Source organism: Ceratotherium simum, chromosome X (genome assembly GCF_057802395.1).
Source record: "Ceratotherium simum simum isolate JZ-2026a chromosome X, ASM5780239v1, whole genome shotgun sequence".
Lineage (NCBI taxonomy): Eukaryota > Metazoa > Chordata > Mammalia > Perissodactyla > Rhinocerotidae > Ceratotherium > Ceratotherium simum.
The window spans coordinates 72139046-72152618 of NC_141940.1; the positions used below are offsets into that span (position 1 = coordinate 72139046).

At 36.7% G+C, this 13573-nt stretch overlaps 1 protein-coding gene across 5 annotated transcripts in view; it reads left to right on the forward strand.

Annotated features, from left to right (window-relative positions):
• Nucleotides 1-13573, forward strand: part of PHKA1 (phosphorylase kinase regulatory subunit alpha 1) — a 119967-nt gene that overhangs the window by 20414 nt on the left and 85980 nt on the right. For all 5 annotated transcript variants that reach the window (XM_087427796.1, XM_004439826.3, XM_004439827.3 and 2 more), the window contains 4 exons: nucleotides 7419-7517; nucleotides 8616-8762; nucleotides 9761-9814; nucleotides 11094-11216. In XM_087427796.1, the coding sequence (XP_087283922.1) occupies nucleotides 7419-7517; nucleotides 8616-8762; nucleotides 9761-9814; nucleotides 11094-11216 (423 nt within the window). The remainder of the gene's footprint in view (nucleotides 1-7418; nucleotides 7518-8615; nucleotides 8763-9760; nucleotides 9815-11093; nucleotides 11217-13573) is intronic.

The following is a 13573-nucleotide window of genomic DNA, read 5'->3' on the forward strand; positions in this document are numbered from 1 at the left end:
CATAAATTTCTTTGAATTGTTGATTTCAAGTTCTTTGGATAAATACCCAGTAGTGGGATAGCTGGGTCATATGGCATTTTTATTTTTAATTTTTTGAGAAATCTCCATACTGTTTTCCATAGTGGCTGCATCAGTTTGCATTCCCATCAGCAGTGTATGAGGGTTCCCTTTTCCCCACATCCTTTCCAACTTAATGTATTTATTAATTACCAAAGTGGTACAGATATTGAGTTCATTTTAAAAAATAAATCCTACTATACTTACTTCTGTATAACCTGATTTTTTTTAATTCAAGAATCTCATATTTTACTGAACAGCGTAACCAAACATCCTTCCATGTCATTTCATATAGATAATCTAGTTCATTCTTTTCAGTTACTGTACAGTATTTAATAATTCTTCTATGGATGGAATTGCCTCCATTTTTTACTATTCCAAATAATACTTTAGTGAGGGTCCTTGTACATATATCCTGGTGAACTTGCACAAATATTTTTGTAGAGCAGATCCCTAAAATTGCAACCATTGGGTTAAGGGATATTCACTTGAAAATTGCCCTCCAAAATAATTTCCACCAGTTTACATTTTCGCCATCCACATATGATGAATATATGCCATTATGTGCTATTATGTGCCATTTTCCTCAAACCCTAACTAACTCTGCATATTATCAATACTTTTGAATAAAAGGAATCCAAATAGGTAACGAAGAAGTGAAACTCTCACTGTTTGCAGATGACATGATTTTATATATAGAAAACCCTAAAGAATCCATTGGAAAACTATTAGAAATAATCAACAACTACAGCAAAGTTGCAGGGTACAAAATCAATCTACAAAAATCAGTTGCATTTCTGTATACTAATAACGAACTAACAGAAAGACAGCTCAAAAAGATAATACCATTTACAATCGCATCAAAATAATAAAATACCTAGGAATAAATCTTACCAAGGAGGTGAAAGACCTATACAATGAAAACTACAAGACATTACTGAAAGAAATCGATGATGACATAAAGAAATGAAAAGATATCCCATGCACGTGGATTGGAAGAAGTTAAAGTGTCTATATTACCTAAAGCAATATACAGATTCAATGCAATCCCAATCAGAATCCCAATGACATTCTTCATGGAAATAGAAAAAAGAATACTAAAATTCATATGGGACAACAAAAGACCCCGAATAGCTAAAGCAATCCTAAGAAAAAGAACAAAGCAGGAGGCATCACAATCCCTGACTTCAAAACATACTACAAAGCAATAGTAATCAAAACAGCATGGTACTGGTACAAAAACAGACACACAGATCAATGGAACAGAATTGAAAGCCCAGAAATAAAACCACACATATACGGACAGCTAATTTTCGACAAAGGAGCTAAGAACATACAATGGAGAAAGGAAAGTCTCTTCAATAAATGGTGTTGGGAAAACTGGACAGCCACATGCAAAAGAATGAAAGTGGACCATCTGCTATCGCCATTCACAAAAATTAACTCAAAATGGATCAAAGACCTGAAGGTGAGACCTGAAACTGTAAAACTCATAGAATAAAATATAGGCAACACACTATTTGACATTGGTCATAAAGGAATCTTTTCGGATGACATGCCTACCCAGACTAGGGAAACTAAAGAAAAAATAAGCAAGTGGGACTTTATCAGATTAAAGAGCTTCTACACGACAAACGAAACCAGAATCAAGATGAACAGACAACCCACCAGCTGGGAGAGAATATTTGCAAGACATACATCCATAATATGTAAAGAACTCACACAACTGAACAACCAAAAAACAAAAAACCCAATCAAAAAATGGGCAGAGGAAATGAACAGACACTTCTCCAAAGAAGATATACAGATGGCCAACAGGCACATGAAAAGATGTTCAGCATCATTAATCATCAGGGAAATGCAAATCAAAACAACACTAAGCTATCACCTCACGCCCGTTAGAATGGCTATAATCACCAAGACTAAAAACAACAAATGTTGGAGAGGATGTGGAGAAACAGGAACCCTCATACACAGCTGGTGGGAATGCAAACTGGTGCAGCCTCTATGGAAAACGGTATGGAGATTCCTCAGAGAATTAAAAATAGAGATGCCCTATGATCCAGCCATCCCACTACTGGGAATCTATCCAACGAACCTGAAATCAACAATCCAAAGAGGCTTATGCACCCCTATGTTCATTGCAGCATTATTCACTATAGCCAAGAAGTGGAAGCAACCTAAGTGTCCCTCGACTGACGATTGGATCAAGAAGATGTGGTATATATATACAATGGAATACTACTCAGCCATAAAAAAAGACAAAATTGTCCCATTTGCAACAACATGGATGGGCCTGGAGGGTATTATGTTAAGTGAAGTAAGCCAGAAAGAGAAAGACAAACACTGTATGATCTCACTCATATGTGGAATATAAACCAACACATGGACAGAGAAAACTGTATTGTGGTTACCAGGGGCAATGGGGGTAGGGGGTGGGCACAAGGGGTGAAGGGAGACGTATATATGGTGATGGGCAAACAAAAATGTACAACCCAAAATTTCACAATGTTAAAAACTATTAAAACATCAATTAAAAAAACTTTTAACTACTGAAACTTCTTTTTACTTTTTATTTTGAAATCATTTCAGGCTCAGAGGAAAATTGCAAGAGTTGTGCAAAGAATTCCCATATACTCTTATCCACGTCCCCCACTTGTTAACGTTTGCCTTATCTTTCTCTCTATTTACACACATACATACACACACACACACGTTATTTTTTCTGAACCAGTTGAGAGTAAATTGCAGACATGGTGCCCCATTTCTCCTAAATACTTCGGTGTGAATTTCCTCAAGACTCTTCCATAACTGTGGCACAGTCATCAAAATCAGGAAATGAGCACTGGCATTATACTACCACCTAATCCACAGACCCATTCAAATTTCTTTAATTGTCCCAATATCATTTATGGGGGGAAAAACCCCACCTTGTGATCCAGGATCCAATCCAAGATAACATATTACATTTAGTTGTAATGCCTCTTTAGCCTCCTTTAATCTGAAATAATACTTCAGACTTTACTTGCCTTTTATGACCTTGGTTTTTTTTTAAGAGTACAGGCCAGTTATTTTATAGAATGTCCCTGAGACTTATTTTGTGTGATATGTCCTCATGATTTGATTCAAATTATGCATTTATTGCAAGAATACCACAGAGATGATGCTGTGTCCTCAGTATATCATCAGGAAGTACATGATGTAGATTTGTCCCATTACTGTTGATGTTAAGTTTGATGACTTCATTAACGCAGTATCTGCCACATTTCTCTGCTGTAAATTTGCTGTTTTTCCCCTTGTAATTAATAAGTGTTTTGTGCCTGGCCAATTTCTGTTTACTCTTTAGGTCTCAGTTTAGATGTCATTTCTCCAGAGAAACTTTCCAGAGCTGCCCACTATCTCAAAGACTAAGTCAGTTCTGTCTCATAATTGAGGAACTACAAATAACCAATAAAAACTTGAAAGAATATTCAACCTTGTTAGCAAATTAATGCAACAGGCACCATTTTTTTCTATCAAATTAGGGAAAAAAATTTTAAGATAGTACTTTGTTTGCATTAAAGAAGGTACTGTCATACACTGCTGGAGATAGTTATATTGGTACGATTTACATGAAAAGCAATTTCACATTATGTTTTAAAAATTGTTCATACCTTTTGACCCAGTGATTCTGCTTCAGGGAATTAATGCTTAGAAAATAACTCAAAATGAAAACAAATAATTATTCTGTTAGTCAACAACATTTAAGAGCCTACTATGTGCCATGCTGTGTGCTAGGCATTCGTGAAAACACAGTCCCTGACTTTGAGGAATTTATAATTTTAGCAAGAGATATTATCAAAGCTCTGTTTCTAATAGCACACAATTAAAGGCAACCTAAATTTCCAACAGTTGGTAAATGATTAAATAAACTTTATTACAGCCATATGAGGGAATATTATGTTGAAATAAAGAGTTTTCATAACATGGAGAAGCACTTATGCTATAGTATCCTAACCAACTTTTCTATCAAATGTGATCTCAACTATAGACGTATGCATAGAAAAAAACTAATAGGAAACATGTCAAAAATGTTAACAGCAATTATTTTGGGTGATTTTTTTGCCCTCTTTATACTTTTCTATGTTTTCAAAATATTCTGTAAGGAGTATTATACTTTTATAATCAGAAAAGCAAGAAATTAATAAGTAAATTCTATTTTTTAAAAAACTTGGAAACTCATCTTTTGCCTTGGTGACGAATAATTTTCATCTTTAAGTCAAACATTGTATCTTCCTAGGGCATTCACTTCTCTATGGAAACTCAGCTGTATGGCAATACCTAATGGTTGTTGTATTTTAATTTCTTATATCTGCACAACTTCCAGCATTTCCTATGTGCTGGTATCATACTTGCAGCCCCCCTGCCAAAAGAATGGTTTACTATAAATTCATCTGTGCCATGTTCAAATTATGTTTTGTGTCATGCTTGACTTGATAATGCTATAATCTCCCTCTTTCTAAAAAATTTATTTTTATTGAGATATAATTGACATATAACATTGTGTAAGTTTGAGGTGTATAACGTGTTGATTTGGTACATTTATTCATTGCAATATGATTACCACTGAGGCGTTGGCTAACACCTCTATCACATCATATGATTATCATTTGTTTTTTGTGGTGGGAGCAATTAATATTTAGTCTCTCAGTGGCTTAGAAGTTTATAGTACAGTATTGTTGTCTGTAATCACTGTGCTGTGCATTAGATCTTCAGGACTCATTTATCTACGGGTTGCAAGTTTGTACCCTTAAACAACATCTCCCCAATTCCCCCACCCTCCAGCCCCCAGCCCCTGGTAACTACCATTCTACTCTGTTTGTACAAGTTCAGTTTTTTTAAGTTTCACATATAAGTGATATAATACAATATTTGTCTTTCTCTGTCTGATTTATGTCACTTAGCATAATTCCTGCAAGGGGGTCTATCCATGTTGTCACAAATGACAGGGTTTCCTTCTTTCTCATGGCTGAATAATATTCCATTGTAGATATATACATACCACATCTTCTTTATCCGTTTATCTGTTGACGGACACTTAGATTGTTTCCATATCTTGGCAGTTGTGAGTAAGGCTGCAATAAACATGGGAGTGCATATATCTCTGATATCCTGTTTTCATTTCCTTTAGATATATACCCAAGAGTGGGGTTGCTGGATCATATGGTGGTTATAATTTTAATTTTTTGAAGAACCTCCATACTGTTTTCCATAGTGGCTCAACCAATTTACATTACCACCAAGTGTACAAGGATTCCCTTTTCTCTACATCCTTGCCAGCACTTGTTATCACTTGTCTTTTGGATAATAGCCATTCTGACAGGTGTGAGGTGATACCTCATTGTGGTTTTGATTTGCATTTCCCTGTTGATTAGTGACGTTGAGCATCTTTTCATGTACCTGTTGGCCATTTGTATGTCTTCTTTTGAAAAAATGTCTATTCAATTATTGTGCCCATTTGTTAATCAAATTATTTGGTTTTTTGTTACCGAGTCATATAAGTTCCTCATATATTTTGGATATTAACCTCTTATCAGATATGTGGTTTGCAAATACTTTCGCCCATTCCGTAGGTTGCCTTTTCATTTTTTTGATTGCTTTTTTTGCTGTGCAGAGGCTTTTTAGTTTGATGTACTCCCACTTGTTGATTTTTGCTTTTGTTGCTTGTGCTTTTGGTGTCATATCTAAAAAATCATTGCCAAGACCAACATAAAGGAGTTTCTTCTCCATGTTTTGTTTTAGGAGTTTTACAGTATCGGGTCTTATGTTTAATCCATTTCAAGTTAATTTTTGAGAGTGGTGTAAGATAGGGGTCCAATTTCATTCTTCTGCATGTGGTTATCCAGTTTTCCCAGCACCATTTGTTGAAGAGACTGTCATTTCCCCATTGAGTATTCCTGACTCCCTTGTCAAATATTAATGGACTGTAAAATAGGGTTTTATTTCTGGGCTCTCTGTTCTGTTCCATTGGTCTATGTGTCTATTTTTATGCTCATACCATACTATTTTAATTACTAAATCTTCATAGTATCGTTTGAAATCAGGAAGTATGATTCCTCTCTCTTTGTTCTTCTTTCTCATGATCGCTTTGGCTATTTGGGGTTCCATACAAATTTTAGGATTGTTTTTGCTATTTTTGTTAAAAATGCCATTGGAATTTTGATAGGGATTGTGTTGGATCTATAGATGGCTTTGGGTAGTATGGACACTTGAACAGTATTAATTCTTCTGATCCATGAACATGGATATCTTTCCATTTGTGTCTTCTTCAATTTCATTCATTAGAGGCTTGTAGTTTTCGGTGTACAGATCTTTCACCTCCTTGGTTAAATTTATTCTTAAGTATTTTATTGCTTTTGATGCTATTGTGAATGGGATAGTTTTCTTTATTTCTTATTCAGATGTTTTGTTGCTAGTGTACAGAAACGCCACTGATTTCTGTATGTTGATTTTATGTCCTGCAACTTTACTGAATTTGTTGATTAGTTCCAACAGTTTTTTGGTTGAGTCTTTAGTGTTTTTCATATGTAAGATCACATCTTCTGCAAATAATGACAATTTTACTTCTTCTTTTCCGATTTGAATGTCTTTTATTTCCTTTTTTTTTTTTTTTTTTTGCCTAAGTGCTCTGGCTAGGACTTCCAGTACTATGTTGAATAAGAGTGGTGAGAGTGGGCACCCTTGTGTTGCTCCTGATCTTAGAGGAAGAGCTTTCAATTTTTCCCCATTAAGTATAATGTTAGCTGTGGGTTTGTCGTATATGGTCTTTATTATGTTGAAGTATGTTCCTTCTGTACTGAATTTGAGAGTTTTTATCATGAAAGGATAGCTACAACCTCTATCTTAACTGTCTCTAGGACAATATGGGAGACAAGGAAAAACTCAGAGGTCCTTGGAAATAAAGAATGTTATTGTGTTTTCTGTTCTGCTGAACATATTCATTCTTTTACTTTTTTTTTTTTTTTTTTTTTTTTGGTGAGGAGATCAGCCCTGTGCTAACATCTGCCAATCCTCCTCTTTATTTGCTGAGGAAGACTGGCCCTGGGCTAACATCCATGCCCATCTTCCTCCACTTTATATGGGACGCCGCCACAGCATGGCTTGTCAAGCAGTGCATCAGTGCATGCCAGGATCCGAACTGGTGAACCCCGGGCCGGCTGCTGCAGTGGAGTGCGTGCACTTAACTGCTTGCGCCACTGGGCCAGCCCCATGCTGAACATATTCAAAATGACATCATGTGCATTGATATACTGGGGTACAGGGAAAAGAAATATATATCTTTCTAATGCCGAAGTTGTCCTTTCCTTCTTTGCTCCTCACAGGCAGCCCTGGAAGCATTAGATGAACTGGACCTATTTGGTGTGAAAGGTGGGCCCCAATCAGTTATCCATGTCCTGGCTGATGAAGTGCAACACTGCCAGGTAAGAGAATAATGGACCATGTTATAGAAAATTTATTCTAGGGGCCATCCCAGTGACGTAGTGGTTAAGTTTGCTCGTTCAGCTTCAGCAGCCTGGGGTTTGCCAGTTTGATTCCTGGGTGTGGCGGTGTCCCATATAGAAGAGCTACAACTCTACGACTATGATACACAACTATGTACTGGGGCTTTGGGGAGGAAGATTGGCAACAGATGTTAGCGCAGGGCCAATCTTCCTCAAAAAAAAAGACAAAAGAAAATTTATTCTTACTCAGACTCAGACTTACCATGGGCTTTAGAATAATGAGATCTGAATGAGATAGCCCTAATATAGCATGAGCTATAACATAGATCATAGTCCTGTTCTCTCACCCAGGAGTATAAAGGGATCCCACCGTAGTATGTGGAATTCTCCACTATTGTCATATCAAGGTCTGTGGGCTCTGCTCCTGAGTATCTCCTTTTCTAAATATACCAAGAGAACAATAGGTGATTGGTTTTTAGTGTTCTTCTTGATAGTGGCTCTGAAACATTCTGTGGTCCTCAGTTGGCTCTAGGGTTAGATGTTTGGAGATTAGACTGTTTAAGTGGTAAATGTGTGTCTTCAGTTTTGTTTAGGATTACTTTCTGTATTGAAAGATGAAGGTTCTTCTCATTGTCGGGATGACTTTTCTCCTCTTCTTCAAACCACAGACACCTACAGTGTTCTATTGAATATAAACTCACCTTTTAATTTTAAAAACAAAATTTTCCATGGGAAAGATAAATGTCAGGGTTATAGGAGCTGAGCTACATTTTCTCTTCTCTTTATGCTTAAATAGTTGCTAATGGAGTGACAGGATTGTGGGTGGGATCATGATGTTAGAGTAGTCTTTATCCACTAGTAGCTGCTTAAGAATCAGGATTGGGAAGCATTGAGAGCAGGATTAAGATAAGGGATGACTTACAGAAATATCTACTTTTCTAAGCTCTTACTGTTGAATAATGTTTAGATTTTATTCTGAATGAGCCTCTTCCACATAAATCTTTTGAAACTAAAGCTGTTAATTTTATAGTCTTGAGTTATTTACTAATGTGCCACATTTGACTTCCTTTCTCTTAGTCTATCCTTAATTCGATACTCCCCCGGGCTTCAACATCCAAAGAGGTTGATGCTAGTCTACTTTCAGTTATTTCCTTCCCAGCCTTTGCAGTAGAGGATAACCAGTTGGTGGAGCTAACAAAACAGGAAATCATCACCAAGCTTCAGGTACGGTCTGTATGTGCTTTTCTTTTCTTTAGGGCTCTGACTTCAAGGGGAAATTAGTAACTTTTGGGGCCTTGAGTATGACTTGTGTCAGTGATTTAACCAAGTGATCAGGGTTAACATCGCCATTTATAAGACATTGACATCATGTGCCTCCTGATACAGGGTGCTGAGAAGTGCACAGCACCTCTGTGGTATCCTTCCCAATAATGCATAACCTCAGTCTAATCATGAGAAAATATCAGATAAAACCAAATTGAGGGATATTCTACAAAATAACTGATGAACAATCTTTAAAAGTGTCAAGGTGATGAAAAACAAGGAAAGACTGAGGAACCGTTACAGACTGGAAGAGACTAAGGAGACATGACAACTAAATGCAGTGGGAACCTGAATTGGATAGTGGAACAGAAAAAAGCCATTAGTGGAAAAACTGGTGAAATCCAAATAAGTTCTGTACTTTGGTTAATAGTGTTGTACCAAGGTTAATTTTTTAGTTTTGCTAAATGTTCTATTGTTATATAAGATGTTAACATAAGGGGTCAGTGGTTGAAGGGTATGTATATAGACTTGCTGTACTGTTTTTGCAACTGTTCTGTAAGTCTCAAGTCTCAAAATATCTCAATTTTTAAAATGTTTTCTTTCTTTTTTTTTTTTTTTTTTAAAGCCTATGGTCTCTTATGAGCTGTGTGAGCAGGACCACGTAGATTAGTAATTGGGCTGTCACAGGCTTACTCTATGATGGAAGGCCATGGAGGGGATAATATTAGGAACTTTGCTTTAGAGAAGAGCCTGTAACTTAGCCCTCACTTGAAATCACATTGCTGAAATCAGTTTCTGCTGCTGGGCTGATATCAGGGGTTTTTTAAATTATTTTTTTAAGTATCGTATCTGTATCGGTGATAAGTTGGGGCATGTAGCTGTTGCAAAGGATGTATTTCTGATTGATTATATGGCTGTACCGATGTACATGCTTCTAACCTTTTTTTCTGCATTCCCAGGGTCGTTATGGTTGCTGTCGCTTTCTACGAGATGGATATAAAACCCCTAAAGAGGTAGGTTTCTTTTCTCCAAAATGAGTCCAAGGTAGAATGGTCACTACTCTCTGCAGCCTCATTCAGAGAAAATACTTACCTCACTGATGATACTTAAAATAGTCACTAAATAGGGTAACAATAGCTGATGTTTGCTACCTTTGTTGGGCTTAGTTGCCAAGTTCTGTTTGTGAGCCTTTCAGGATTAAATAAAATACAGGAAAGTGTAGTCCTTCCACCTCTTGCAGTTGGTTAGTTTCAGGAAAGAGCTACTGTTGGATGCTTAAATCAGTGGATGAAAGTTTAAGTGGAAATAGCATATAATTACAAAGGGAAAAAATCTTTCCATCAGTAGATCTTTCTGGCCCCCTTCCACCTTTTGCAGTTGATTAGTTCTAAACAGTACTTGATCTTCAAAAGTTAACTTTATTTTGTTCCACTTGTCAAAAATTTTCCTTGGAAATATCAGTGGAGAAAATTAAGTATTACTAAAGGGAATGAATGATCAATAAGAAGCACTTTCATTGGCAATGTAAACATCTCGTTTAAGGCTTAGGTTTGCTGGTCAAGAGCCATTATAATTTTTTTTTGAATCATTGAGCTCAGAGTCTTCTGGTCTACTTCCTCTCTTCCACTTTATTCTTTATCCCTGTTGACTTCTTCCCCTACCAATCTATTAAAATTATGCTCTGAAACATCATCATAATCACCTAAGTGACAAATCCAATAGCCTTTTCTCAATCTTTATTCTCGTTGACTTTTCTTTAGTACGTCACTGTTACTTACCCCTACGTTTTCTTGAAATTCTTTTCCTATTTTAATTTCCACAACACTACACCATCCTGATTCTTCTCTTTCTGTCCTTCCCTCACCAAACTTTGAGGGTTTACCACGATTCTATTCTTGGGCCATTTGTTCATTATATGTAGGTACTACATTTATAAGTTGTGCTTCATGTGTCACCTCTATGAGGATAATTCCCAAACCCTCATCTCTTGCTGTCCTCGTAAACGTTTCTATTTGTATATTCCGCTGCTACCTCAAATATAAAACCGAACTCAACTTTGTTACAAATTAATCTCATTTCTTCATACGCTTGCCTATAGTGTTATTATTATCTCAGTTCTAGTTAGAAGTCATATCACAAAGTACTTGCTTAGGGAGGGGAGTATGCACATGCTCTGCCTTCTCTGAAACAAACTATCAGTAGTGAAAGGCTATATTGTAATACCCCTGAGCTAAAGATGTGCATCTGACCTTGAAGTGATAAGACAGACTTTGTTTATTGTATTTTTACCAGGATCCCAAACGTCTGTACTATGAACCAGCTGAGCTGAAGTTATTTGAAAACATTGAATGTGAATGGCCATTGTTCTGGACGTACTTTATCCTTGATGGGGTCTTCAGTGGCAATGCAGAACAGGTAATGCACTGGGGAAAGAGCTTTTCAGCAGAATGTTCTTATGTCTTTCTCTTTCAGTTAATGGCAGTGCCGACCCTATGTCCAAATGGAAGTCTTCCCTAATAGGGAGGAGACGGGGTTGTCTTCTAGAGACTAGTATTTGAGAGCACTAGGTTAACAGTTAGAAGACCTGGATATTGCCATCACTCAGACTTGGCTTTTAACAAATATAGAAAGCAAAATAGCAAGCCCTGTCCACTTGCCTCAGTCATTAGAGATACTTGAATTTACCTCCTGACTTCGTATGTCTTTTTTTTTTAATAAATCTTGGAAATGATGTTCTGACTTTAGCCAAAAATAACCCCAAACAACAACAACAACCCATTCCTACCCTGTACTTACCCGAAAAACACGGTCATCATTGCTTTTTGAGCTACATGAATAAAGTAGTTTAGAAACCATCTTGGAAAACAGTGAGACTGGGAAATTTAATCAAGTAAGTTTAGTGTCAGGCATTTTACAAATTGGCTGTGGTCTAAACTTGTACATAAATCTAGTGCATTTGGAAGTCTCTTATACTTGGCTACATAAAATATAATTTTGTGTAATTTGAATGCTTTGGCCAATATTAATCTGTAACTGCCAATATGAATTTAGATAATTGGGTTACACTAAAGTGTCAGGGGCCACAAAATGGTATTTTACTCTAAATTTTAATAAATTATAGAGTATCCTTTTTTGAGCAAGCAAATAAGATAAACAATAGTAGAAACAACCTGCCCTATTTTGACTACTCTGTTTTGATTCTGCCATTTTTCTCAGTCACCAAATTTCACAGAATTGTTTATCGAAAACTTTGCTTCTCAGAGAAAAATTTATTTATCAAATGTGCCTACTAAGTACAAAGCACATTCAGGTTCTTTTGAACTCTGGGGCGGGGAAGAAGAGTTGGAAGACCTGGATTCTTTTTATTCTTTTTTTTTCTGGCTTCACTACTGACCATTATTGGGTAGCCCAAGTATTATCATTGACTTCTTTAGTTTCTCTGTACATACGATGAGAATAGTTTTTCTTTCTTTATTGAAGAAGAAGATATCCCTAAAATTCTTTGAATTTCACAGATAAAGACATGCCATAAGCGCAAGGTACAGTCAGTTTGGCTATAATGAGACATATGTTCCTAAAATATCACCATGCTCTGCATATTCGAGAAGTAAAAACTATAGGGCTTATAGGAAAATGGCATTGGAGCACAACACTTAAAAAGTTTGTCAGGAATACATACAAAATGATAGGAACCTAATAAAAACAGTATCACAGCTTTATACATATTAAATGGTTAAGAAACACATAAAGGGGCCGGCCTGGTGGCATAGTGGTTAAGTTCACACACTCCACTTTGGCGGCCTGAGGTTCGTGAGTTTGCATCCCGGCCACCACCACTCATAAGCCATGCTGTGGCAGCATCCCATATACAAAACAGAGGAAGATTGGCATAGGTGTTAGCTCAGGGACAATCTTCTTCAAGCAAAAAGAGGAAGACTGGCAGCAGATGTTAGCTCAGGAACAATCTCCCTCACCACAAAAAAAAAAAGAAAAGAAAGAAACACATAAATACCACAATAGATGTGGCACTTGTACCTTGAAAAAGGCCAGAAGTTTGCTTATGGATGTGTGCGCTCACGTTCCTGCCAGCTCACCTGCCGGGCTCCTGGGCTCGCCACCCTGTGTGCCAGAGGAAGAGAACAAAAGAGAGATAGCAAAAGGGTGAGAGAAAAGAGAAAAAGAACATAAAACAGAAAGGAAGAATAAAAGATAGGCTGAGAAGAAAGAGGGGGAAATTAAAGAGAAGGGAAGGCACAGAGCCATGCAGTCAGGGTTGCCATGAGAAGGGAGCGGCTTGGGAGTTATTATGAAGAGGTGGAAGGAGGATTACCTGAAATTGGAGGGAAAGTTGTAGCACCACATATGGATGGGTGTGGTTCATTGTCCTCCTAAGGTGTGTACATGTGTGTATTTTGTGTATTCTTACATGGCTCAGTTAGCTGAGTGCGTTCTCAGTTCGAAATTGTGCATAAGTAAATGTGAAATTCATGTTACGCTCAAATCGTTCCCTAATATGGCAGATGCGTTGGAACAAATTTGTGTTTTCAAAACAACTGTTACAGCAGAACTGACTATATTTTTTCCACCATAAATTATAATATTTTTGGTTTTTTTTTTACTTTTTATCTATTATTAATCTACAGCAAATTGTTAAGAAAAAAATGTAAACTTGACTGCAATAGAAACTTAATTTGGCAGGTAAAATACAATTTTAAAAGCCAGTACGTGTAAAGTCAAGAAGCTATACTTACGGTGGTACATAGTGGATAAAA